The sequence below is a fragment of the Chelonoidis abingdonii genome, chromosome 10, assembly GCF_003597395.2.
Source record: "Chelonoidis abingdonii isolate Lonesome George chromosome 10, CheloAbing_2.0, whole genome shotgun sequence".
In the NCBI taxonomy this organism is placed as follows: Eukaryota; Metazoa; Chordata; order Testudines; family Testudinidae; genus Chelonoidis; species Chelonoidis abingdonii.
Genome location: NC_133778.1, coordinates 15,893,338 through 15,919,939, shown reverse-complemented (window position 1 = coordinate 15,919,939; position 26,602 = coordinate 15,893,338). Strand labels below are relative to the sequence as shown.

Below are 26,602 nucleotides of genomic sequence, written 5' to 3'. Positions count from 1 at the left end.
CTCCCCGCACCCCGTGTGCTCACCCCGTGATTCCTCTCTTCTGTCTGTGACCCTTCCTTCAGGATATCACAGCCACGCTGCCTTCCCAAACCATACTGAAGTGGCTCACGCTACTCACTGTGATGTCAAAGTTCTCCACAGCACAAGCTGTGCCGGTTGTCGGGAGCTCAAAGGGGAAATGCTTACAAGTGAGCTGTCAGCAGCTCAAGAGGAAGAATTGTCTTGTGGCTGAGGCACTTGACTGGGACCCTGGAGTCTGTGTTCAGTTCTTAGCTCTGCCCTGCCTTGTGTTGGACAAGTCACTTCACTTCTGTCTCTGAGCCCATCCGTAAAATGGGGCTACTACTTCCTTTATCTTGTTTGCTAGACCCTTAGTGTGTGTGTGTGTGTGTGGCAGTCCATGCTATCAAGACCCGAGGCTCTAGGTAATACAAACCTGATTTTTTCCTGTGTGAACTCTGGTCCATCTCAAACTGTGGCATTATTGTCTCTTTTTTAAACACTAGGTAAAATGCCAACTGTGGTCTCTCCAGAACTGTACCGGACCAGGTTTTGTGAAGCAATGGACAAGTATTTCCTGATGGTGCCGGATCATTGGACAGGGCTGGGTCTGAATTGCTGAGCTAAAGCGCATGTTGTGGTGAGCGGAGAAGCACAGTGAAAGAAAACATTTCCTGATAGAAGAGGACACAAACACCCTGGACTTTACGTTGCCATTCCAGCTTCCCGCAGTATGCAAAAGGATTGCACACCTGCATCTGCACAGGCCACGTGCATCTGAAGTGTAAAATCTGCCTCTTACCTGCACTTCAGTTTCTGACATGAGAGGATTACAGATAAGGCTGGCAGATGCAAGCTATTGTAGGGATCAGAGTTGGAACATATTGCTCAAGAAGATTGAGAATGGGGTGATTTATTAGCTCAGCCACAGGAAAGAGGACAGAATCCAATACAGATTTTTTGTACGCTGTCCCACATATCAGAGCATTGAAACGTGGTGCTGACCAGTTTATGATGGATCGCTTTGCAGAGAAATAGGTGAGCTCTGCAAGTATTACACAACCTGTACAGTGGCTAATGTGAGTGTGAATCCATAGAGCGGGTGTGTGTGATTTGCATCAGCGTCTAGTGTGATAGTGCAAAGGACGTAGAAAGCTTTGAAATAAGCACCCTGGTCATGGAAAATCTAACTTAATTCATATCTACAATGTTCATTATTGCTGCAGTGGTCTGAAGCAGACCTTGTAAGAATCAGAGTGAATAACTTGTCCTGTTATGCACTGTACAAGTTCCGTTCTTGCAGGCTTCTATAAACAATATTTGTGTGTGTTTTAGCCGGCTATGACCATTACACTGTCCTTTTATTTGTACTGAACTTTTATGGAGCTAAGTTCATTGCAGTAAAGTGCAATTTGCCCTGCCTGTCATACTTAGTTTTCAGCAGCTTCACACAGAAATGGAGCAGTGGAACACTGCAAAAACTGAAAACAATAGGAATGTAAACCAGACATTCCCAAAGCCCCAGAAGCAAACTAATTAAACTGCAGATCCCTCCTATTCCTTTCAAGAAGGACTTCTGTGCAAGAAGCAGTGTCTTGTCTTGCATTATGAATCATGCTGCCTTAATGGTAGCTTCTTTTTTAATGATACTAACATCCTTTGAAGATAAATTCCAATCATTTCATTCCCACAGAACTTTGACTGCCACATTCCTTCAAAGTAAAAAGTCTTGTCAGCGCAATATTTTTAAGAGTCCACATCCAGATCTCAGTGACATTTCATACATATAAACTAGATTGAAAACTCTTCTAAACAATATTTGCTTCTGCAACATTGAAATGAGTGTTCATTTTTGTTGGTGCTCTGTGTGGAAACGGAATTAGTATGTCTTTTTTGTATGATGTGCGGGGATCTGTGGATCGCCACAACTTGACAATAAGCACTTCTTTTCATTTTTATTCATTTTACTTGTTTTTTTGTAGACGTGCCAAGAGTTTACTTATTTTTAGCTTCAATACAATAAAGGCCAGTAAAAATGAGGGTATTTGTATGTATGTTAGAGGCAAGTTCCATTGTCCTTGGAACTTACCTTGTAGGACATAGGCAACAGCTAAAATTAAACGTGGTGTCTGAGACGGCACAAGTATTCAGGGCCATTATCTGCTATGATGGGCTGTCACTAATACTAGCTTCACTGCAGTAACTGAGTCTTAACTATGCATTTCCCTCTACCCAACATTTCTCCTTCTAGAGTAATGGTAATTCATATACCCAAGCAAGGGTGTTAGAGAGAGTGGATAGGGCAATTAAAAAAAAAAAACTCTCAGCAGTGGTGACCTGATCCAGGTTGTTTGTATAAAAATGCAGCTTAGTGCTGAGCTGCTGTGAAGTGACGCTGCTGTAGTGTTCATGTCCTGTCAAGCAAAAAACTCCATTTGATTCTTACATTTGGTTGACCCTACTGTAGAAAGAGGAAGGAGAGAAGTCTAACGGGTTTAAGCTGGAGAAGTCCCATTCCCTTTGTGCAGCGTGATTGTTCCTGTTTCTGGCTCCGCTCGTCATCAGAACTAGTTTGCTGTTGTAGTGCACTCCAAGGATGGCTGAAGGTGGCACTGCTGCATGTCTCCCTGCAGCAGAATCCCATAAATCCAGTGAGTCAAGCACTGATGCCTGAGTGCAGCTGTTGCATTATTTATGCAATTTCTTACCTCTAATGTTCCAACTTACATCAGAATCATGCGTACCTGGATATATCTGGCTTTCACTGGGGTTGTGCTTTTTGCCCAGTTTGAGCATTAAATTGGCTTTGTACAAGGTCAAGTGACTTACCCGGTATCATGGAATTACTGCTTTTAACTAAGAATGCAACTCAACCATGTTTTCATCCCTATTGTAGGTAGGTTTTTCTAGCTCTAGGAGGAAGCATCACTATACATCTTCCCCAAAAGAGAGGGCCCATAACACTGACTTACAAGGCTGCCCCAGGTCTATATTACAAGTTTTCACCTTTTATGTCACTCTTCTCCAGCTTACCCAGAAAAACTAATTTATACACTCTTCTCTAATCCACACTGACAGCTCAATTGACTCACTGTCAAGTGGATTTTCTCAGTTATGTGGTAGGAGTAACAGACCAAATCTGAACATGGGTAACATTCAGGTTTCTGCTCTCTGCTGTAGTCATTACACTCCACAGCATCCTCATTTTAATACAAAGAATAGTTACTCTGTAGAGTGATGTATGGTTTTTCCCTATGGTGCTACTTAAGCTGATGGTTATTAGTAACTCTAACCATGGTTCTGATGTAACAGAGTCAGTGCTCCCCATCATTGGGATCCACAGACTGAGACCTTCAGCACTGCATGAAAAGAGACAGATGTAGAACTGCCTATTTGAGTGTGTACTTTGGCCAGCTGATTTGCAGTGGTACTACTTGAAACCTGAAAATGTCCCTTGAATTCAGGGCCAGATCCTCTGCAGGTACAAACTGGCATAGTTCTTCTGAGATCAGTGGAGTTATGCCAATTGCCATCAGCTCAGGGTCTCTCCTGTGACATTGGTGGTAGCACTCAGGCAGTGAATTACTTGTCTTGGTCTGACAGGCTGATAACAAACAGTGCTAGCCTTTGGAAAGTAAAGGGGCACCGATATTCACTGTGATCTTGAAGGTTTTGCAGATTTGACGTACTTGATCGTATTCAACTGGGGCGAAGTTCAAGAGGCAACACCTACAGAAAGGCGCTGCAGCACATAGCTGTATATTGTGCAACAGGAAGGGTCAGCAACAGTCAGGGAATTGGCAGCTCCTTACAGGTGTTCTCCATTAGGATAAGAACTATCCTAGCATTTCACCTGCTACAAAACCGAGAAAAGAAAGCAACAAGCAGTATTTTTGTGCACAAAAGACAGTGTTTCACATCTGAAAACTCCTGTCAGGGCTAAAATGCAGCTGGTGAGATGTTGATGTCTGACTATAGCAGAGCTAGATCAAGATCCCTGAAGTATTAATATAGGGGACTATAATTCGCAGTGTTATGGCTCTGGTTAGTGCAATGTTTTCTCTTAATTTTTGTAACACGGGTGTATGTACATAGAGTAAATCAACCACAATTGCAGTCGTGAAGCAGCACTTTCTCAGATGCTGCAGTAACTGTTGTATAAATCTAGGAGTTCAGGTAAATGTATTAATCTTGTCTAATTCAAGAAGTGACAACTCATTTTTGTGTTACAGTATCTGTATAGCACAACTTTTTATTTGCTTGGGGCTGGATTCTGCCACCCGTATTCACACGGAGTGTCATCTTGCTATATAAGTAGCCCTCTATGAGACAAAAGAGCTGCGTGCATAGTAAGAGGCTCCTCAGTGTGTGTAAAAGCATAGCAGAATGAGACCCTTAGTTACCAGAGATGAGATGAGCCACATGCAAAAGCACTCAATGTACCATAATATGTATATAGTTCTATTGTACCTTGGTTCCAGCTGTGTTTTATATGATTCTGACATGTTAAACTATTTAAGAGTAACTGCCTTGACTACTTGGAAAACTGAACTGTACGTAGATAGCAGTCCCAATAAAGTAATTAAAATATCCTTACTACTCTTTACATTCTTTACATGCGTTTGACAAGAATCTCATCAAATTGTAGCTAATAAACCTTGCACGACTACAGAGGCACTGGCATAATTTAGGCAAGATGGCTGAAAATCTTTTTTCCCCACTCCTCCCAGCCAATAATTGTTAGTCCCTAATCTCAGGGTATGTCTGCACTGCAGTTGGGAGGTGTAAAGGCAACATGGGGGCTCGCCCAGGACCCCAGGTACCTACTTGAGTGACTGCCACACATGTTATCCAGGCTTCCCTGCTCTTGAACTCGATTTGATCCAATGCTAGATCAAAACTAGCTGGGGTCTGTCTACACGTGCTGTAATCACACCTCCCAGCTGCAGTGTTGACATACCTTAAGAAGTAAAAAGTTTTCATGGTCCCTCTTGGTGAAAAGGGAGGAAAATAATGACAGCAGGCTGCTTGCTCAATGAGTTTTTTTAATTTTGAGTGAGCACAGTAGTTTAACATCTAAATTAGAGCAAGGTTGTATGTGGCCCTTTCGCATGTGAGCACTCCCTCAAGCACTCCCATATTGGACACCAGGTTTAAGAACGAACTAGACTTCCCTGATTTTGAGCAGGTGATGCTCTCAGTAGGCAGAATCCACCTCAGGAGAGTGAGCATTGTATGCTGTCATGACACTCTCTGAGTTGGCGAAAGTCATCTCTTGGTATCATGGCTAGTATTATGCAAGACTGGATCAGTCTAAGTACTTTGAATCCTCTCTGGAGACTGTCTTGCCCTTGCCAGGAGATGGACTCGGTGGATTGAGAGGGTCTCACCACCACAAGGGAGCCTATGGTAGCTGTAGTATTGCAGGTGGGATGGGAAAAGGGTAGATGATGTAGGAAGGAACCAGTGAATAATAGTCCTTCATAGCAGCTCAGTCTTTGTATCGAAAGTAAAATAGCAGCTCACCTTAGTAAAACGTGTGGGTGGGAATGATTGAAACATGCTTAGATTTGGGGCACCAGAGCGCACTCACTAGAGCTATTGTCTCCATATTTGCATTTTTACATAGCATAGAAGGGGGTCTTTTAAAACACCGTACCCTGATGGAGTCAACAGATCTCTCCTACTTTGAAGTGAATGCACATACCTTACCCGCCCACTTGGGAGTTTTGCTTTTAGTGCATGTGCTGTGCAGGGTGATGCATCCGTTTCCCATCCTGCTTTAAGACCGTTACTCCTGTGGAGGGAGCTGTCATCTTCAAAGACTTGGTGAGCAAATGCATGGAATAATCCCTTGCCTGGGTTTGAGGCCTCGGGGCTGCTCTGACTGATGTGGTTGGTATTTTCCAGAACTCCTTGACATAGGACCTCAGGCCTGATGCCCTGGGTGATTTCTAAGAGGAAATAACACACACTTCCAGGCTCCTGTTTAAGGACCGATTTCTCCACATCACATCTCCTAATTGATGACTCGTCACGTCATGCAGGACTTTGTTTATGACGGCCTCTCTTCCAACAGGGGGGCTGAAATCTGGTCCATGTGCAGGATACAGACCATCCAGGTCCGAGCTCCTTAACACCCTCTTCATTTCAGATTGGGCTCTTGAGGGAAAACCCTCAATACAGCTACCTATTAGGAATGCCCTGTGTCTGAACAACCTTCATCTATTTAACCGGGTGAAGAGATTTACTTTTCAATAATCTGACCTTAGAGGACTAACTATAGGGATCCCTTTAATCTCTTCCAAAGCCAGTAACACTGACTAGAGACATGCTTCCTTCTCCTTGGTCCCAAACAAATGATGTAACTAAGAGCTTTGCCCCAACAGTTTAAAGATGCCTGAGATACTGGCACTGCAGTTGGAAAGAATCAGTGCTACTCTGGCCAGCAAGTGTCCAGTGGTTCTGGTTCATTTTTTCCTTTTATGGACATATGTGAAGTATTTTTTTTATTGACATTTTCTCATGCGCATTGCTTCCATTTGTTTTGAAAAGTTGTTGCATCTGAAGGTGTCTGTTTTAGAGGAGAACATTCAATTTGCTTAGAAGTCTGTCTGACCTCCATATGAACGAAGGGCTAGAGTTAATTGACAGAATGGCTGGAGGTTTTAAGTGACTTGAACAGTTTTGGGTTTTTTGTTTGTATTTTTCTATTAAAATTTTGTTTCAAAGTCCATCAAAACCCTTTTATTTTTGTGCTTTACTAAGGAGATCCTTCTTATTCCAAAAGCTTGTTACCTTTTTGTGTATGGACTCTAATGTAGTCCTCTACCAGGTACCCTGGTGAGATTATACACTGTGGAGTGGCTACATTTATCTTTTGGAGGGCTCTATTCTCAGCTGGTTACTTAGGGCATTTAGATACTTATTAGCCTGGCACATTATAACTGCAGAGAATAACTGGCTGCTGAAATAGAAAAGCTTAATAGTGGGCATTTAATGGTTCCCTTTTATCCAGAAATATCTCAAAGTGCTTCACAGATTGTACGCAATCACTTCTACCTCAGCCTCTGAGAGTGGCAGCACAGCAGTCATGCCACAGTAGCAAAACTGGATAATGAACTAGTTTGTAGTAGAAACACAGAATTGAAGATCACGGGGGGATCATAGGTACATGAACGCTTTGGTCGGGGACCTTGGGGAAACATTCCCTGTTCTCCCCAGGAAAGACCATATAGATTTTCAGAACCCTCCCTCAGCACAGTGGGCTGGGCTAGATAACCCTGAGGGATCCTTTCCAGCCCTATGTTTCTATGATAACCACCAAAGAGCCAGGACCTCAGCCTGTTCTGGCATCTCCAGGAATGCTAGAGACAAAGATTGCTTGATGCTCCCAAGTGAAAAGTGGAGCCACTAACCTCTTCTGTCAGACCTGGGAGCTGAAGAAGCAAAGGGCGTGTGTGTGTGTGTGTACACAACACAACAACCTCCATCCCCAGTTGTGGTCCGACAAAACAGTAGAGTCTAAGGATATGTCTACAGTGCAATGTAAACCCAGGATTAGTAGAACTTGAGTAAGCAGTCCGTGGGTTTAACCTACGGCTTGAGCATCTACAATCATTAGCCCAGGTTAGGAATTGTTGAACCTGGGGCTGTGGTGTCTACACTGCACCAAGTGACTGAGTCCAACCATGCATATTCCAGACTTTTTAGCGCTCTCCTCCCCAAATGTGGCCACTCCAGCCCTTTTGTTCATGGAAAATTTGATTGTCCACTAGACTTGATTGTGCAAAGGATAAAGGAAGATGGCATGTGGGATACTTTTGGCAGACTCCCAGAGCATGAGTTTAGTGGGACTGTGGCTACACTGGGATGGGGAAAGCTGGGGTGGGGTGAGGTGAGAAGCATCTAAGTTTGTAAGGGCACTGAAAGTGTTAAGATCAGCTTAGAATGTGTGTTGCTTTTATTTCATTGGCCCAAATCCGACTTGTTATGCTTTAGGGTGACAAGATGTTCTGATTTTATAGGGACACACCTGATTTTTGTGTCATCATCTTGTATAGGATCCTATCACCCCTCCACCTCCATCCTGATTTTTCACACTTGCTGTCTGGTCACCCTATTTGACTTATAATCACTTAAAATCTATCTTTCATAGTTAATAAATGTTTGTTTATTCTACCTGAAGCAGTGTGTTTGCTTTGAAGCGTGTGATAGAGACTCCCCTTGGGATAACAAGCCTGGTACGTATCAGTTTCTTTGTTAAATTCACACACTCATATAAGCTTGCAGCATCCAGCAGACATAACTGGACGCTGCAAGACAGAGGTTCCTAGGGTTGTGTCTGGGACCGGAGGTGTTGGCTAGTGCCATTTGGTTGCACAATCCAAGGAGCAGCTTACAGGCCAGAGGCTGTGTGTGAGCAGTCCAGGAGTGGGGGGTTTCTCAGCAGAGCAGGGTAAGGCTGTCTCCCAGAGTCAAGGATTGGAGTGACCTAGCAGATCACTGATCCAGATTGAACGTGTCAGTGCCGCAGCAAGCAGGGTGTATGTACGGCTTGTTATTCCAAGTGAAGTTCACACTTTAAGCGCTGCTATTTGTTATTTTAAGTGAGTCTTAAGTGCAGTGGCTAAGAACAGTCAGGAGGAGGTCACAGTTTTGTTATTTTCGGTTTGCTTATTTCGGGAAAGGGAAGTAGGAACAGAAAAGCAGGAAAATGAGTGAAAGCAGTGAAGTGATTGCGCAGTTGGAGATTTTTAGGCTGAAAATTGCAGAAAAGGAGAAGGGAGCACCAGAAATTATTGCAACTGAAAACTGGAGAGGAAAAAAAAAAGAGCGAAAACACCAACTGGACTTGCTAGGGAAGCAGAACCAGAACCCTTGACCCCAATGACTCCCATCTCTCTATAAATCCACAAGTGGGAGCACTTATGTCCTGCATACAGTGAGGACGATGATATTGCTGAATATCTGACTACCTTTGAAAGGCTGTTTGTATTACATGAAATCTCTGATAAGAGTTCCTACCCTGATTGCAAAATTAACTGGGAAAGCTCAAAATGTATTCAATGGAATGCCTGTTGAAGATGCTTTAGATTACTGTTTTACGAAGTTTTCAGATTATCCCTGAAACATACAAAGTTAAATTTCGGAGTGTTAAGAGAGATATTGGTGTGAGTAATGAGGCGTATGTAAACAAAATGAAAGAGCTGTTGGGAAAATGGGTGAGGGGTAAAGAAGTGGCAAGTTTTGAGGGAATATTGGATCTTGTGGCTCAAGAGCATTTCCTAAGCATACGTAAGGCTGATGTAAAGCAGTGTCTATGGGACAAAGATGTAAAGGCTGTGGATGAGATGGCCATTTTAGCTGATGCCTTTGAACAGAATTAGGTGTCTATTGAGGGCAGGCCACAGAAAGAGGGGTTTAAAACTGGTGGGAAGGGAGGATCCCATTTTGCCCCTGGGAAGAGAGAAGGGGATTGGGAACCTACAGATTCTCTCACCCAAAAACATTCCTCTAACCCTCATCCCAAATCCCCATAAGCAGAAGAGCTCAAAAGGTGCTACCAGTGTAATTCCACCGATCACCTGAGGAATAAATGCTCTGCGCTAGGAGGAAGCAGGCAAACAGCTCATGTTAGTTCTGCTGTCCTCACACAGAAACACCCCCCCAAGCAATTGAAACCTATTGTATTGGGTCTGTGAGGTTAGCCTCTGGAGAACCAGATAGGAAGCATGTCAGAGACTCTGCTGGGGATAACAAGCCTGGTACCTATCAATTTCTTTGTTAAATTGTTGAACTCATATAAGCATAATTGGACACTGCAAGACTGAGATTCCTAAGCTTGTGTCTGGGACTGGAGATATTGGCTAGTGTCATTCAGTTGCACAATCCAAGGAGCAGTTTACATGCCAGAGGCTGTGCGTGAACAGCCGGGGGGGGGAGGGTAGATTCTTACAGCAGCGTAGAGTAAGACTGGCTCCCAGAGTCAAGGATAGGAGTGACGTAGCAGATCGCCTGTCCACATAGCACCAGAGGGGCCAGGCCAAGCCCATTGACAATTTGCAAGGCCGTAAATAAGGGTGTGCCCACTTTTTGTTTGATATCTAACATTCATGTTGACTGGGAGTCTCTGACGTTTTTTTCTACTGAGGAGCTGATACCTCACTTCTCCCTTCATGTTTTTAATCTGAGAGAATGCAAATCTACCACAGTTTGTTTGTACTTCTATAGGCAGAAAATTACAGCCATATGGTAAATAAAACTGGTGTTGGAAAAGTGACGTTACTACTATTCTGCCTGTATGGAAGACTCTGATATTTTTTGACTTTGTTCCAGAGGCAGAGGGTAGGTGTTGCAAACAATAAGAGCTACTAGTTAAGCTTTCGTGGCAACTACAGAGGTGTTTCATTTGCAGTCCGCTTTGCATGCAAGTTAGTGAAGAACACAGGGCAGCAGTGACCTCAGCATGGAGAAGTCGTTATTCTTTGTGCACATTCAGCAGCTCTGCAGAGGATTTCATTTCACATAAGACAGGCGTGAACGGTATATTTGTATGCAGTGTAGCTTGTGGCTTTAAATGAAACCATAGATCTGGGCGTCTTTACAGGTGTTCTGCAAATATTCTTCTATTCAATTTTCCTGCTCCCTCCCGTTTCCTTTTATGATCTGATGTACTTTGTTCCAAGTTAAAATACTATGTGAAAGAAGAAAAAATTAGTTTTTATTCCAGGAGATGGGGCTATAATCCTGTATTCATTAGCACACAGGGTAGGACATCAGTTCACTAAAGGAATAAACCTTTAAATTCATAGTAGGAATTTCCTTAAATTCGGTTAATTAGATTAGTAAGAAACCAGAAGGATTAAAGATTAAACAGAAGTCATTAATCTAGTATATAATAATCCCCATCTCCTTCTTCCTTAGGCCAAGAAGGAACTAAATTTCAGCCATATTAGTCATAGTATTGGGTTGTTTTTTTTAAAAGTAAAACAGTAAAATTTCTCCTTTTAAACAGTTCCCTAATTTGCTTTTTTAACTCTGGCCCTGATCCTGGAAAATATTATAACACACACTTCACTTTAAACAGCGAAGTAGTCCAAGGATTGGGACATCTATTTGGTTTTTTTGTTCTTGATGATGGAGTGCAACATGCTGACCCAAGAAGGAAGCAGTACTGTATTTTGTGATCAGCCCAGCAATTTTACTGTCACTTCTTCAAGGGCACTAGTTTAGCACAATCATATCAAAAAACTGCTGCTGTGACAATGCAGTCTATATGATTTTATAAAAAATTGAGTGCATATAATGCAACTGAAATATGCTTCATGCAAAAGGTCTCTTGTAAGGTATCATTACAAAGCTTATAATCTACAGAGTGTGATCATCCTGTTTGTATAAATGTACCACTCTTGTATCTGAAACTAGAAATATGAAATAGAATTCTGAGAGCCTATTGTAATTATGCAAAGTGTGGGCCATTAATGGTGGTTTGGAATCTTGATGACTCCCAGTAACCAGGACCATTGTCTGCAGATGGCTCTGTTTTACCTGTAAGTCTTCCTGTATACGCATGTGCTGGCAAGTGGGCAATGAAGTCTTGCAGTGACATGTGATCACGTCACCTGAACTGGAATCCATCTTTAACCTGGTGTCTTTCCATTGAGAAGGAGGGGGTGGGGACCCAGAAAGAGACAAAGGATTCCTGCCTTATGCAAAAGATATATATATATAATAAAATAAATTCTCCTCTCACCCCTATGGGTGGTGTGTGTCTTCCTCAACCTCGGGTCCTCTACCAGAGGCCTGGGAGTTTGAGGGTTCTACGCAGTATCTTAGCTGTTCCTAGCACTGCACTCTTCTGGACAGAGAGCTCTGATGTTGTTCCTGAGATCTGTTGGAGCCACTCACCCAGCTTAGGAGTCACAGCCCAGAGAGCTCCTACCACCACTGGGACCACTTTGGCCTTCACTTTCCACAACCTCTCTAGTTACTCTTTCAGGCCCTGGTACTTCTCCAGCTTCTCATATTCCTTCTTCCTGATGTTGCTGTCACTTGGCACTGCTATATCTAGATCCAGATGGACAGGCAGGTACTGGCCAATCAACCAGACATCATGGTAATATATATAATAAAATAAAGGAGTGGAACAGAACTAAGGGAAGAGGAGAGAGGAGCCATCATGAAGAATCCCCTACCTACCACCTGGGCTGGACCAAGAGCTGTACCAGGGGAAAGAATTGTGCCCAGGCCTGGAAGGGGTCCAGTCTGAGGAAAAAACTTACTGAAGATCTCTGAGGTTGAGATTATCTGTATCTAGTTTCATTAGACATAGATTTGCACATTTTATTTCATTTTGCTTGGTGACTGACTTTGTTCTGTCTGTTACTACTTGGAACCACTTAGATCCTACTTTCTGTATTTAATAAAATCACCTTTTACTTATTAATTAACTCAGAGTATGTATTAATACCTGGGGGGGCAAACAACTGTGCATATCTCTCTATTAGTGTTATAGAGGGCGAACAATTTATGAGTTTATCCTGCATAAGCGTTATACAGGATAAAACGGATTTATTTGGGTTTAGACCTCATTGGGAGTTGGGCATCTGAGTGTTAAAATACAAGAATACTTCTATTAGCAGCTTTCAGGTAAACCTGCAGCTTTTGGGGAAGTAATTCAAACCCTGGGTCTGTGTTGGAGCAGACAGGAGTGTCTAGCTCAGCGAGACAGGGTGCTGGGATCCTGAGCTGGCAGGGAAAGCAGGGGCAGTAGTAGTCTTGGCACATCAGGTGGCAGCTCCCAGGGAGTTTCTGTGATCCAACCCATCACAGTTGCGTAATCAGAACTGTAATTGCATACATTTGTATGCATGTGGCTAATTGACCAGTGGTTGTGCTGTAGAGTAGGCAGGACGTTGAGGACTTCTGTTGATTTAATACAGAAGTCATCAAGATTAGAAGCAAAAGATCAAGCAAACTGCCTTGTCAATAATCAGGACAACTGTTTATTTGGGACAATGCCCTAAAATTAAGAGGATTCTTCTATATTAGTGAAAAAGAAAGTAGCCCCCAAACCATTCAGGCTGTAGCACACAATCTATATGATAAAAATGTTGGCCAAAGTCACGTTGGTGTCCTTTTAGATTGTAGCCTTTACCCCAGGATCAAATCTACCAGATCTTTAGACCAACTTTGCCATGAAATGCCTGGCAAAATAATTGGGATAAGCTGGGCCCTAGCCCACAGCTTGATGTATGCAATTCCAAAAGAAATGAGAAGCTAAAGATATTGCAGATAGAAGAAAAACCCTTTGCATTTGTGATAAATGGGGATGGGGGGGTAGCACCCTTTTGTGGACACCCAGTTAGCTATAGAATCCCTCTTGGTAGATGTTCTCTGCTTGCTTTACCTGTAAAGGGTTTAAAAGTCTCACTGCATACGCAGGTAAAAGGAAGTGAGTGGGTACCTGACCAAAAGAGCCAATGGGAGGGCTGGAACTTTTTTAAATTGGGGAAAAAACTTCCCTTTGTGTGTTGTGGTTGCCCAGAGAAGAGGGGAACAGGGTAGCAATTATAATTATATAATTACAAGCTGAAGGCCGGATATGAAAATCAGAATCATACCTAGAATTGCTTATTTGGAACCCAGATATATAAGTAGATCAGAAAATGTGTAGGAAGACATGATTAGGTTTATTTCTTATGGCTTGTGGGCTCCTCTGTGCTAACTCCAGATGCTTTTGTTGCTTGTAATCTTTAAGCAGAACCCTCAGAAAACTATTTTGGGTGCTTAAATTTTGGGATTGCTCTTCTAAAAATCTAGCAATAGTCTGAGTTTTCAGATGTATTTTCTTTTCGTTTTTAATAAATTTTACCATTTTTAAGAACAGGATTTGGGTTTTTGTGTCTTAAGAGGTTTGTGCACATGTTTTTTAGTTAGCTGGTGGCAACAGCTGATCTCTTTGTTTTCCTTTCTCAACTCTTCCCGGGGGTGGAGAAGGGCTTGAGGGTACCCCACAGGAAGGAATTCCCAAGTGTGCCTTCCTCAGTTCCAAGGAGTTTTGCACTTGGGTGGTGGCAGCATCTACCCATCTAAGGTCAGAGAGAAGCTGTAATCTTGGGTGTTTAATACAAGCCTGGAGTGGCCAGTATTAATTTTTAGAATCAGGAATAGGAGGGGGTTACATCTGCTCCAGGAACTAACATTTTGGACTTTGTAACCAACCTGCAAAACACCCTCAAGGACTTTCTAGCCCTTGCTCAAAAAACCCCTACAGGATGCTCAACAACAGCAAAAGACCTGGTAAGATAAATATGCCAGAGAGCCTTCCTTCAAAGTAGGTGACCAAATCAGGGTCCTGAAGGTGCTTCAGGCTAATAAGATGGAAGCGTTGTGGGAGGGGCCATTTATGGTCCAAGAGCTCCTGGGAGCTGTTAATTACCACATAGTGTTCCCAGACCCTACCCTAAAACCTAAAGTATGCAGTGTTAATTCTCTAAAGCCCTTTTATTCCAGAGAAATCAAGGTTCTCCAGTTTACAGCCCAGGAGACAGACTACGCTGAGTGGCCTGAAGAAGTCTACTATGAAGGAAAAAGCAACGGTGGCATAGAAGAGGTGAGCCTTTTTGGGCCTAAACAGCGACAGCAAATCCATGAGCTGTGCACCAGCTTCACAGCAATGTTTTCAGCCACCCCGGGATGGACAGAATGGGCATGCACTCCATTGACACAGGTAATGTTTGCCCAATTAGAGCCCAACCCTCCCGGATGGCTCCTCAAGCCAAAACTGCAGTAGAAAGGGCGATCAAGGAGATGTTACAGATGGATGTAATCCACCCCTCTGAGAGTGCATGGGCCTCTCCAGTGGTTCTGGTTCCCAAACCAGATTGGGAAATCTGCTTTTGTGTGGACTACTGTAAGCTAAATGCCACGCACAGATGAGCTATTGGATAAACTTGGGACGTGCCCAGTTCATCTTCGCCGTAGACTTAACCAAGGGGTACTAGCAAGTGTTGCTAGATGACCCAGCCAAAAAGAGATCAACCTTCATCACCGATGTAGGATTGTATGAATTTAATGTGCTCCCTTTTTGACTGCGAAATGCACCCGTCACCTTCCAGAGACTGGTAGATAATCTTCTAGCTGGATCTGGGGAATCTGCAGTAGCCTACCTTGACGATGTGGCTATATTCTCAGATTCATGGGCAGAATAACTGGAGCACCTCCAAGGTGTCTTCCAGAGCATAAGGGAGGCAGGATTAACCGTTAAGGCCAAGAAGTGTCAAATAGGCCTAAACAGGTAAAGTACCTTGGACACCAGGTGGGTCAAGGAACTATCAACCCCTACAGGCTAAAGTAAATGCTACCCAAAATTGGCCTGTCCCTAAATCAAAGAAGCATTCCAATCCTTCTTGGGCTTGGCCAGGTATTAGAGGATTTGTACCACACTACAGCCAAATTGCCCTCTCACCAGGAGTGAAAGTAAAATACAGCTCTTATACACTCTTCCCCCCGCAAGCGGCAGGGCCTCATATGGAAGGGGCAGGGCCAGAGGTGGAAGTAAGTTACATTTCTTACTGGTACAGTCCAAACACAAGCAACCCACCTCTCCTACATACTTCATGGATCCCTCCCATTGCATGACTTAGATCAGGAGTCGGCAACCTTTCAGTGTGTGTGCTGAGTCTTCATTTATTCACTCCAGTTTAAGGTTTCGCGTGCCAGTAATACATTTTAACATTTTTAGAAGGTCTCTTTCTCTAAGCCTATAATATATAATTAAACTATTGTTGTGTGAAAAGTAAATAAGGTTTTTAAAATGTTTAAGAAGCTTCATTTAAAATTATATTAAAATGCAGAGCCCCCCAGATCGGTGGCCAGGAACAGGGCAGTGTGAGTGCCACTGAAAATCAACTCGCGTGCAACCTTTGGAACACATGCCATTGGTTGCCAATCCCTGACTTAGATATAGAAAATAAAGCTACTATTACTATCAGTACTGTCTGTAATAAAACTTTACTATTGGAATAAGCCTGAAAAACTGAAAACTCACTGTCACATTTTTCTCCTTGTCCTCCCTCCTCCTCCTCCTCCTCCAGCGAGGCTGCCTGACATGGCTAGGCTCCACATTCCCCCGACCCCAGCACTCAGCAGGGGCTGCAGGGGCTCCCCTCTAGCTCGTAGCAGGGAGCAGGGGGACTGGCTGAGAGAGAAGCCTCCCCAGGTAGCCTGCTGCATGCATATCAGCAGCAGTGTGATTGACCACTTGCATAAGGCTTGCCTGTAGCCACTGTGGTCAGTCGCTCACTTTTACAAGCTCTTTGGCCTAGAACCAGCCTGGGACTTGGGGTGTCTCTTCCTGTGTGCTAGTCTCTTTGCTGGCCCAGGTTACTCCCCTCTATCTGCCTGCTCTGGTGCATAGGCTGACACACCTGAGAAACAGTCACAAGGCTCCATCCACTCAAGTTTTTTTTACCACGGTGTCTGGGGGCAACCAAGAATGGTTCCCCAGTGTGCTAGGGGCTGTACAAAGTGTTTACAATGTAAATAGCCCAGACTGAGACAGGGTGGGGGAAGGGGTGTAACACATAGGCCGAGTGAACAACATGATGGAGGGAAACATCATTTTCATTCCATGATTTTCTAGTGGAAGGTGGGGAGGAGGAGGGTTGTGATTTAAATCCTTTCCAAATGTCCGTGTTTGGGGGAGTTAGGAGTTACTCCAGGCATGAATCTGGTGCTGCTGAAGCTGTTCATGGTAGTGGCAGTGCTATCCCCACCCACCTGCATGGCCGGGAGCGCACGTGCCCAGCTTGGGTTGCTCCCCGCCTGCCTGGGCTCAGGCAATACAAGTAGGTGCTGGAGGGCCCACAATTTAAAACATATCGATAGTTTTGTATACGCTGTCTTCTAACTTCCAACTTTTCACTCAAGTTGGTCAGCCAGTACATATATATATCAGGCCTGTTACTAATAAATGTTGTGAAATTATGCTGACAGAGTGTATTAAACTCTCCCCACAATTCTATTCATCCATGTCAAGTCACCTGGCATTAGCTGAAGTCAGCTTTGCCTTGTGCAGAGGGGAAAACTGTCAGGATTAGGCCACATGGGTCCTTTACCATAGCAACAGGCAGGGATTTACTCTCACAGGCTAGTACTGGAACATCCCAAAGGAAAAGGACAAAATATGTGATTGTGCTACCATAGTATGACCATTAGGAGGTACCATCGCAAACCATGGTACCAGGAATGCAGGTATTCAGAAGAAAGAGAGAAAGAGAACTCCATGGTAGCAGAGAAACAAAGTCGAAAGCTGATTGCTTAAATCTAGCTTCAGGTGACACACACTGTACCTTTTTTTTTTTTTTTTTTTAACTAGTAAACAGGCTAGGTAGAAGAAGGATAGTTTAGGACTGTAAGTTTAGGGGGAGGGATAGCTCAGTGGTTTGAGCATTGGCCTGCTAAACCCAGGGTTGTGAGTTCAATCCTTGAGGGTACTATTTGGGGATTGGTCCTGCTTTGAGCAGGGGGTTGGACTAGGTGATCTCTTGAGGTCCCTTCCAACCCTGATAATCTATGATTCTATAACACATCTTCTACATAAGGTGAATGTTAACAACACTGCATGCAATGGCTTCCCAGAGACCAGTATCAGATTGAACCTTTCCCCTGTACTATATGATCATTGGCTTCTAACAATACATCTAACTTGTATTGGTTCTTTGGTCTCTTGAATATATTTCATAACAAACCAAAGTGTGGTCAAGCAACTGACTATACTATTTGTCAACAAACTGGTGGGCTTAGCCAGGAGGGATCTAGCCAGATCAGAAGTCAAGCAGTGTGGGAGCATGACCTAACTGCTTGGAGGGGATAATGTTCAGAAAGAGGTGGGATGCTGGTGCTCATTAATCCCATATATTCTCAGGTAGCAGGCCAGGGCAGGCCTTTAAGTGCAGTGAAATGCTTTTTTTTAAATAACCACTTCAACACAAAGTGCGCAGTGAAGCACTCTAGGCGAAATACCAATACTTCAGGAATGTCTGGGTGAAAATCTCTATAAAGTGCTTTTAACGGCTAAACACCAGACACAGAATAACAAGAGAGGAAAAGAGGACTCTTTCTCGGCAAATGCAGAACAGGGGATATAAAGCCATGACAAATGAAACAGAGAAACAGGAGACCTTAAAAACCTGTGGTGTACAACTTGTAGACCATCACAGTGGTCTGTCACTCAGGCTTGATATTTTAAATAATTTTGACCCTTGAGGTCACATATGTACCTCATATGGAGGAAAAGATAAGGAGCCAAACAGTCCGTGCGATGCATTGCCTAACTCATTTAGCATTGAACAAAAACCCAACAGAACTTAAAACTAGAACAAGATCAACATAAAGAAAATAAAGCAGCAAATGGACGATATAAGCAACTCTTGCTTATAGTTCACAAGAAATTAAGGGCAGACTAGGAGATTATCAGATGAGACGCAGTCAGCAAAAGGGAGAAAAATTAGGCTGGCAAAAAATCTTAAACATGGATGGAGTGGCCCAGAAACATTAACTACAGTGTGGAAGGGCGCTCCTGTAATCCATTTAGAATCCAGACATAAGCAACAGGCACTTGAAGAACAAATACATTATTTTGTGGAAACAGGGTGGTATAGAATCATAGAATATCAGGGTTGGAAGGGACCTCAGTGCCCACTCTCCTCCTTGGGGGCAGGATCAGACTTAGAAGTCCTGGCTCCCACCCTACCTGCTCTAGGCACAGACCCTCCTTTCCTCTGAGAGCTAATGCTGTAACCTTCTTTTCTCTAACATTTGTACATACAGGTCAAGTTTTCCTTTTTGTCCTTTCGCCATCCAGCCCACCTTCTTTTCTTTTTCTCTTGTATTCCTCACTTGGTTCAGTTTGCTAAACTCACTACTGCTTGCCTGTACTATGAAATGCCCTCTCAGAGTTAATGAACCCCCCTTGTCTCACACCTGCCCCCTACTCCCATTGCTTCCTTCTCACTTCTGCCCTTCCTTCATTTAAAAAATGAGAAATTATAGTTATTACAGAGAGAGTCGCAGGAAGAGACGGAGCAACTGAAAAACCTGAAGAAATAATCAAAATACTTCAGGTAAAAAACTTCAAATAGTCCCACTAAGATTAATGATGTTAACTCTTCAAAAATACAACAGCTAAAGAAACTTCTAACTATCATGAAGATATGGTTGCCAAGCAACAAAAGTGTGAGCTCTGCTTTGAATCCTATATATGAAAATGAGTTTTATTTATTTCTATATAGTAGTATTCTTAAAGTAAAAGTAATTTAAAGCAATGTAAACTGCCTTAAGTTAATTAAACTAATACAACAAAGTGGGCAAATAACAATAGGAATCTTCATCCATTTGTATTAAAAGTTTTAAATAAAAGGTAACAAATAACCTGCCTAATTAAATGTTTGGGGGCTTTTTGTTTTTGTTTTTGTTTTTTTCTTAATAACTTTAAGTTCTTAATGCCTTGTTTTGTATAGTTATAAATACAATTTTTGCAGTGCACTTGTCCTTGTTGAACCTCATCAGATTTCTTTTGGCCCAATCCTCCAATTTATCTAGGTCATTCTGAACCCTATCCCTACCCTTCAGTGTATCTACCTCTCCTCGCAGGTTAGTGTCATCCGCGAACTTGCTGAGGGTGCAATTCATCCCATCATCCAGATTATTAATGAAGTTGAACAAAACCGGCCCCAGGACTGACCTCTGGGGCACTCCATTTGATACAGGCTGCCACCTAGACATCGAGCCGTTCATCACTACCTGTTGAGCCTGATGATCTAGCCAGCTTTCTATCCACCTTAAAGTTCATTCATCCATCCATACCGCTTTAACTTGCTGGCAAGAATACAGACAGCTTCAAAAGTTTTGCTAAAGTCAAGATCTGACAGTTAATAATATGCTGTTCAAAGCAGAGAAGGCTTGCAGTCTGAGAGCAATATTTTAAAATACTGATCATATGGGACAGAAAATGCAGACTATTTCCTTATTTTATTTTGTTGTGTGTTTTCTTTCTGACATTGATGCACGTCATAGGTGCATAGATCTTTAAGGCCAGAAAGCACCATTATGATCATCTAGTTCAGGGGTCAGCAACCTTTCAGAAGTGGTGTGCCGAGTCTTCATTTATTCACTCTAATTTAAGGTTTCGCGTGCCAGTAATACATTTTAACATTTTTAGAAGGTCTCTTTCCATAAGTCTATAATATGTAACCAATCTATTGTTGTATGTAAAGTAAATAAGGGTTTTAACATGTTTAAGAAGCTTCGTTTAAAATTAAATTAAAATGCAGAGTCCCCCTGGACCGGTGGCCAGGAACCGGGCAGTGTGAATGCCACTGAAAATCAGCTCACCTGCCGCCTTCGGCACATGTGCCGTAGGTTGCCTACCTCTGATGTAGTTCAACCTGCATAGCACGAGACAGGAAATTTCCTCCAATAGTAGTTGTATCATACAGAGCCTTCATTTCAGTGTAATCCAGTCATGTCCTTTTGGCTGAATAAGTAGCTGATCTTTATCCATATGACCAGTAGGGGACATATTACAGCATGTAGCTGAAATTCTGCTCAATGCTAAGACTACATCTAGACTACCCGCAGTATCAGGGAGTTAAAATCGATCCCCGGGTGCTCTTATATCGATTCCGGAACTCCACCAACCCCACCGGAGTTCCGGAATCGACAGGGGGAGCCGTGGACATCGATCCCGCACGGTGAGGATGGGTGAGTAATCTGATCTTAGATATTCGACTTCAGCTACATTATTCACGTAGCTGAAGTTGCGTATCTAAGATCGATTTCCCCCCGTAGTGTAGACCAGCCCTAAGTCACTGAAAGCATTGGCATTGTGCAGGAGTCACTGAAGGGAGAATTTGACAGGCATATGTCAATAACAGTGTCTGAATAACACCAGTTTTAGTTGTGGCCAGCCTGTTGTCACAAGGGTCTTTGTTCTATCCTCCTCCACAGTGATGTTGTCCTGTGTTATTGAAACTCAGACTCTCTCCAGCCAGTTGACTGAATTATCCAATGCAGAATGAAGGTTGGGATTTGTGTTCTTAATCCAAAGGATTTAATTACTGAGGTTCTGATCATGTTGGAGTCAGACTGATTGAATTAGGTGGAAGGCACGCTGTATATAACTTGGGGGCTTGGCATGGCTGGTGAGTCAGCATTTGGGCTATTAACAATGGAACGGCATCACTCAATATGTCATTTGCAAGGTAATTTCCGCTAGAATATGAGAAGGCTTTCAGGTTTCATCTCTGACCCAGATACAGGCAAGTAAGAGTAAAACTATTTAATAAAGATTACCATGAGAAGGCACATGGCGAGACATCATTAAGTGGTGAATCTGCACTATTGACCTGAGCAGGGCCCAGTCACACAGAGAGGGAGCAGGGGCTAGGGTAGAGCCCTGGGCTAGGACTTAGCAGACCTGGATTCCATCTTTGTTTTGCCACTTCCTTGCTGGGTGATCTTCTGTAAGTCACTTTCTCTCTCAATGCCTGTTTTCCTTCCCCCCAGTGTTTGTTGACATGTGGGGCCGAGTGGCATGCCTACCAATGTAACGCCGATGTATATTGCAGGGTATATACCATCCACATGATTTTGTGTTTTTGTGTGTGTTCTGACTAAAATGGGAAGCTCAGGGGAATGAATCAAAAGCAGCATGCATTAGTTACTGTAACTTTTTTTTGTAAATACTTATGTCTCACAAAAAACCATTTATCTCTGGAAGCTTCTCTGGAATAATCTCTTGCAAGTTGTTTTTGAGTCAAACCTAGGTAACGAATGATAAACAGCACTTGAACAGACTCTATTAGACTGTTTCACTCAACAAATTACATTTATATTCCTACCAGTGATTGCAAGGGTCTAAATCAGAAGCTTTTAAGAGGTGTGTTTACTGTTCTAATCACTTACTGATCTCCTGTAGGGAAAAGGAAAATAGACCCTTGATTTGTGGCGAGGTTTGAACCCTCCTTACAAATAGTCAGAGACTACAGCCGATGACACAGACAATGTAGGGGATGAGGTGGTTCTCCATTAAACCAGAGAAGGTTGTTGCTTGTAACACATTCACCATTGCTGATTGAGTGGTCAAGGTTTAATCGCCATTTCAAGCACTAGCTAGAGCTGGGTGGGAAATAATTTTCCCATCCTATGAAAAGTTTTGAGATTTCAAATATCTTCCCATAGAATTAAGATGAAAAGTTCATATCTCCAATTCCTGTGAACCAACATTTTTTTTTTTTCAATGGTCTGTTTGGATCAACATTTCATTTATATTGATCATTTCAAAACACTTTTTTTTACTATAATTAGCATAAATTTGGAAACAGTCATTTTGAACCGGAAACACAGAATTTATGGTTTCAAAAATGTCAAAAGAAAATATTTAGTTAATTTGGGAAACTTTTTCAACATTTTTTTGAGCCAAGAAACTTGTCAAACCCAACTCTTCCCTGCGAAAAGTTTTGGTTTTGATGAAATGGCATTTTCTGATGAAAAATCTTTTGCTGAAAAATTCCTGAGCAGCTCTAACTCTATCTGCAAAGAGAGGAGATGCAGTGTGATCCAGCAGCCAGGATGTTGGACTGGGTACTCAGGAAGAGTGGTTCTGCTCCTGGCTTTCCCATTAAGCTCCTTGTTTACACCATGATTTAATGTGCCCTGGGGTGTCACAATTATTTTATATTAAGGGAAATAATAGGTATATCTCCCATTATACCCATCTCCTAGAACTGGAAGGGACCTTGAAAGGTCCATTGAGTCCAGCCCCCTGCCTTCACTAGCAGGACCAAGTACTGATTTTTGCCCCAGATCCCTAAGTGGCCCCCTCAAGGATTGAACTCTCAACCCTGGGTTTAAGCAGGCCCATGCTCAAACTGCTGAGCTATCCCTCCCTCCAAGACCGATGGTGATAATTCTGCCAAAGTTTAATGTCACTAGTACCCCAAAATGGAGATGTGATTTCATTATTGCTAAATTGTTTTTCTAATGGATCTGAGGGGAGTTTTTAAATCTGAAAGTACTCAGCAAGTTATAGTGTTGGGAATTTCACTGGCAAGGAAGGAGGAGGCGTGATTGTTATTTATTTATTGAGCATGAATGTATTAAGTATGTATTTATACCTATGCAACAGATATCAGAACTTGGCTAAAGATCCTTGCACCACGGAGATGACATCCAGCATTTAAAATGACCTCCGATCTTTTTCACCTCAGGTTTCTACGGCTATAATCTCACAAGAGTGTTGCCGTATTAAGACTCTCCAACCTGCTTTTGAAAACTGTTAATACTGGAGATTCATTTATTGCCCCAAGAGTTCAATGAGACACAATGGATTTGGTTTGGAGGGGTTGTGTGTGACTCTTCTGTTTCAGTTCACATAGGTTTTGTAACCTCATGATGCACATTTGAACTTGCTGATTCACTTAGGCTCCCATAGGTTTGTATCCCCCGATTTCACTCCATGATTCAAGCTGGAATAAATCCTAAACCTTACAAGCAAAGCAAACTAGATTGCTGAGTTTTGTCTTGCTTCCCGCAGAAAAAGTACCTAGGTTGGCTGGGAATTGTCTCCCATGAATTGGTCCAAGTTTCATTCTTGTAGCAAAACCTGAAACAAGGAGAGAGATGTTTCCTGGTTTGTTATCCGAGGATAATACAGCTCTACTGCCCCCAGTGCAGTTCTTAATTGTCAGGTCATCTTTGCTGTTAAGACATTTTCCTAATGTCTAATCCTAATTTCTTCCATTTTAAATTATAGGCCACCAATCTACGTTTTACTATTCTTGGTTATTATGATTAGCACTTTTCTTGCAGTTCTGTGGTCAGCTGGCAGAATACTGTCTAAATATCTAAATACGCTAGTATTATTCTGGATATTTTGCTTTAACAATTACTCCTCATTTGCACTGAATCAATAATAGCTGAATCCATTTAATCTCGAATCCAAGATACTTCAACATTTCTGTGTTCCCTGCAGCAAGGAAAAGTTTCTCCTTCCTCCAACCTTTGCCCTCACCAATTCATCTATGAAAGACCAGGAGAAAGGAAGGAAAATACACATATTTTGTAGTTGAAGTGAAATGAAGAGGTTTTAGTAGCCATGAAGAGGCTTTAAAGATATAGAGGAAAAAAATGTAATAAGGCCTTGAAAATAATATGCTGAAAAGTTAGAAGGAATCTGGCATCTAGCAAAATAAGTTTTGGGAAGATATTGTGCTTGCAATGTGGCTTAACTGGGAGAACTGGACCTGAAAGTTAACTCATGAACCATTGAAAATGTGTGAGTTGTGTAAAGTCAATTATTCTCATGGGAAATTTTGAAAAATAATTGTTTAGAAATTTCTCACCATTTTTTTCAGCTTTTCATTGAAAAATCAAAAAGTAAAATCATTTTGGCTTGCAGCAAAACAAACAAAGTTTTCACAAATCAAATATGAAACATTTTTACTCAAGTTCAAATTGAAAACAAAAATATTTACCCCCAAAACAAAATATATCCTTGAAAAATGTGTTTCTATTTCTTTTTTTTGCTAGGAAATCACAACATTCTGACAAAAAAAAAAATCTATGGTTTGAAAAAACATTTTGCTCATAAAATAAAATTCAGCCAGCTCTACTAGTTTGCTCAAAGTAACATGATTACTGCATTCAAATGAAACCATTAGCAAGACTCTAGTTAGGCATAAAGTAGTTACATAATCCAAAACTGATTAGGATGTTGAAATAAACACTCCTATTTTTTTGCCATGGGCCATTTCATGCCCAATTTTGCTCCAATCCTCCGAATCTACAACACCTCCAAGAAGCTGGGAAGCCTCCAGATCCCCTTTGAAATAGTAGCAATGTTGACTAGTTGGGAAGAATGCCACCTGCTGAAGTTTCACTAACATTTGCTTCAGGCAGCCACTTTTCTTTTCCTGGGATGATCTCCTATCGAAGCACTCAGGGGTGCCTACTCAGTGTGTGCTCTGGGGCTGGACCACTCATGGGCAAAAATGAGTGGGTGCTTTGCACCCACCGGCAGCCAAGCTCCCACCCCAGCTCTTCTCACCTTCGCCTCTGCCCCCTCACCTGAGCATGCCACGTCCCCACTTCTCCTTCTAATGCTTGCTGCCAACAAACAGCTGTTTCACGGCATAACAAGCTGTGGGAGGGAGGGGGGAGGAGCGGGAATGTAGTGCACTCAGGCATGAAGGCGGGGAAGAGGCGGGTCAGGGATTTGGAGGAGTCGTCCAGTAGGGGCAGGGAGGGGGCAGAGTTGGGGTGGGGACTTTAGGGAAGGGGTTGGAATGGGGGTGGGGCAGGGACAGGGGTGGAGTCGAGGCAGGGCCAGGAGTGAGGAGGGGTTGAGCACCCACTGGCACCAGGAGAATTTGGCACCTATGGAAGGATTTGTGGCCTTTGAAATCTTGTGGGATTGGAATGTGCATTTATACTCGATCTACAAATTCTATAGCCAGCAACACAGAAACCAAGCTTTTCAATCTGCAGTTCTACTTGTGTTTTGTGCTCTCTCCACCGTTAAAATCTTTTGACCATTTTGTCTCTTTATTTTGCTTTCACTCCCGTTCCTTTTATTTGTCAGGGTGGGAAGTGCAGGCATAGAAACTGTCAATGGCGGCCAGGGCAAATATTTCCATTGTTTGTTTATTGCTGCCACAAACTTGCCTTTGGATCTGCCTCTGTAGCTCAGCTTTCTGCAGGATCGGGGAAATAAGCCACACCCAACCTACTGGATTGCATCTTCTCACCTACATAGCTGCAGATAGAGACCTTGATAAAAACACTTGAGTTAGACTGGGGCTTAATATTGACAAACATGCTTCTCTAATGGCCTGATCTATGGAGGGTTAAGTAGTTAGCACTCATATAGCCAGGCTTGGAAGAATTAGATTTTTATTGGTAAACACTGATTTCACTATACACACACAAACTGATGAAAAAATATTTGCATTGATGCTAATGAACATTTACAGAGCGGCAAAGGAATTAAAATGCTGCTGCTTCGGAGCTTTATTAGAGTTTGATTTAAGAAGTTTTATTTTTGTCAACATCACAAGTCAAAATACACAATTTGTGTTTTAGCCGTTACAAAGCTTTAACTTTTTGAATCTCAGTGCTGCTGAAATAATTGTTTGAGCTCCCTGTTGGCTGCCTGTGAAAATTTCCCGCAACTGTGAAAATATAAATGCAAAAAATGCCTGAAACCCGTCATTTTGTGTAACGGTGAAAGCTGATGACTTCTCGAGGTCCCTTTCAGCCCCATGTCATCGTTCACAGAAACCGTACATGGTGTCACTGTTTGGCTGGTCAGTCTATTGTGGCTATATTGTCCTATTTACCATTCATGGCTTATGAACTGCACAGTCCCTAGATGTGTGTGTAATATGGGAGCTCATTAGGCAAACTCCGTTTTGGGAGAGTTTGTATCATGCTTATTCTGGCTGTTTGGAGGCATTCGATATATTTTGCCTGGACACAGCTGAAGCAGCAAATAGTAGCACACGACTTTTGAGTCTCTGGAGTTGATCGAATATCA

At 42.6% G+C, this 26,602-nt stretch overlaps 1 protein-coding gene across 5 annotated transcripts in view; it reads left to right on the top strand.

The window, feature by feature from the left end:
* Positions 1-4,596, top strand: part of PIKFYVE (phosphoinositide kinase, FYVE-type zinc finger containing) — a 95,838-nt gene extending 91,242 nt beyond the window's left edge. For all 5 annotated transcript variants that reach the window (XM_032765025.2, XM_032765023.2, XM_032765027.2 and 2 more), the window contains one exon: positions 507-4,596. In XM_032765025.2, coding sequence (XP_032620916.1) covers positions 507-622 — 116 coding nt within the window. In that variant the 3' untranslated portion in view covers positions 623-4,596. The remainder of the gene's footprint in view (positions 1-506) is intronic.
* Positions 4,597-26,602: the final 22,006 nt, after the last annotated feature.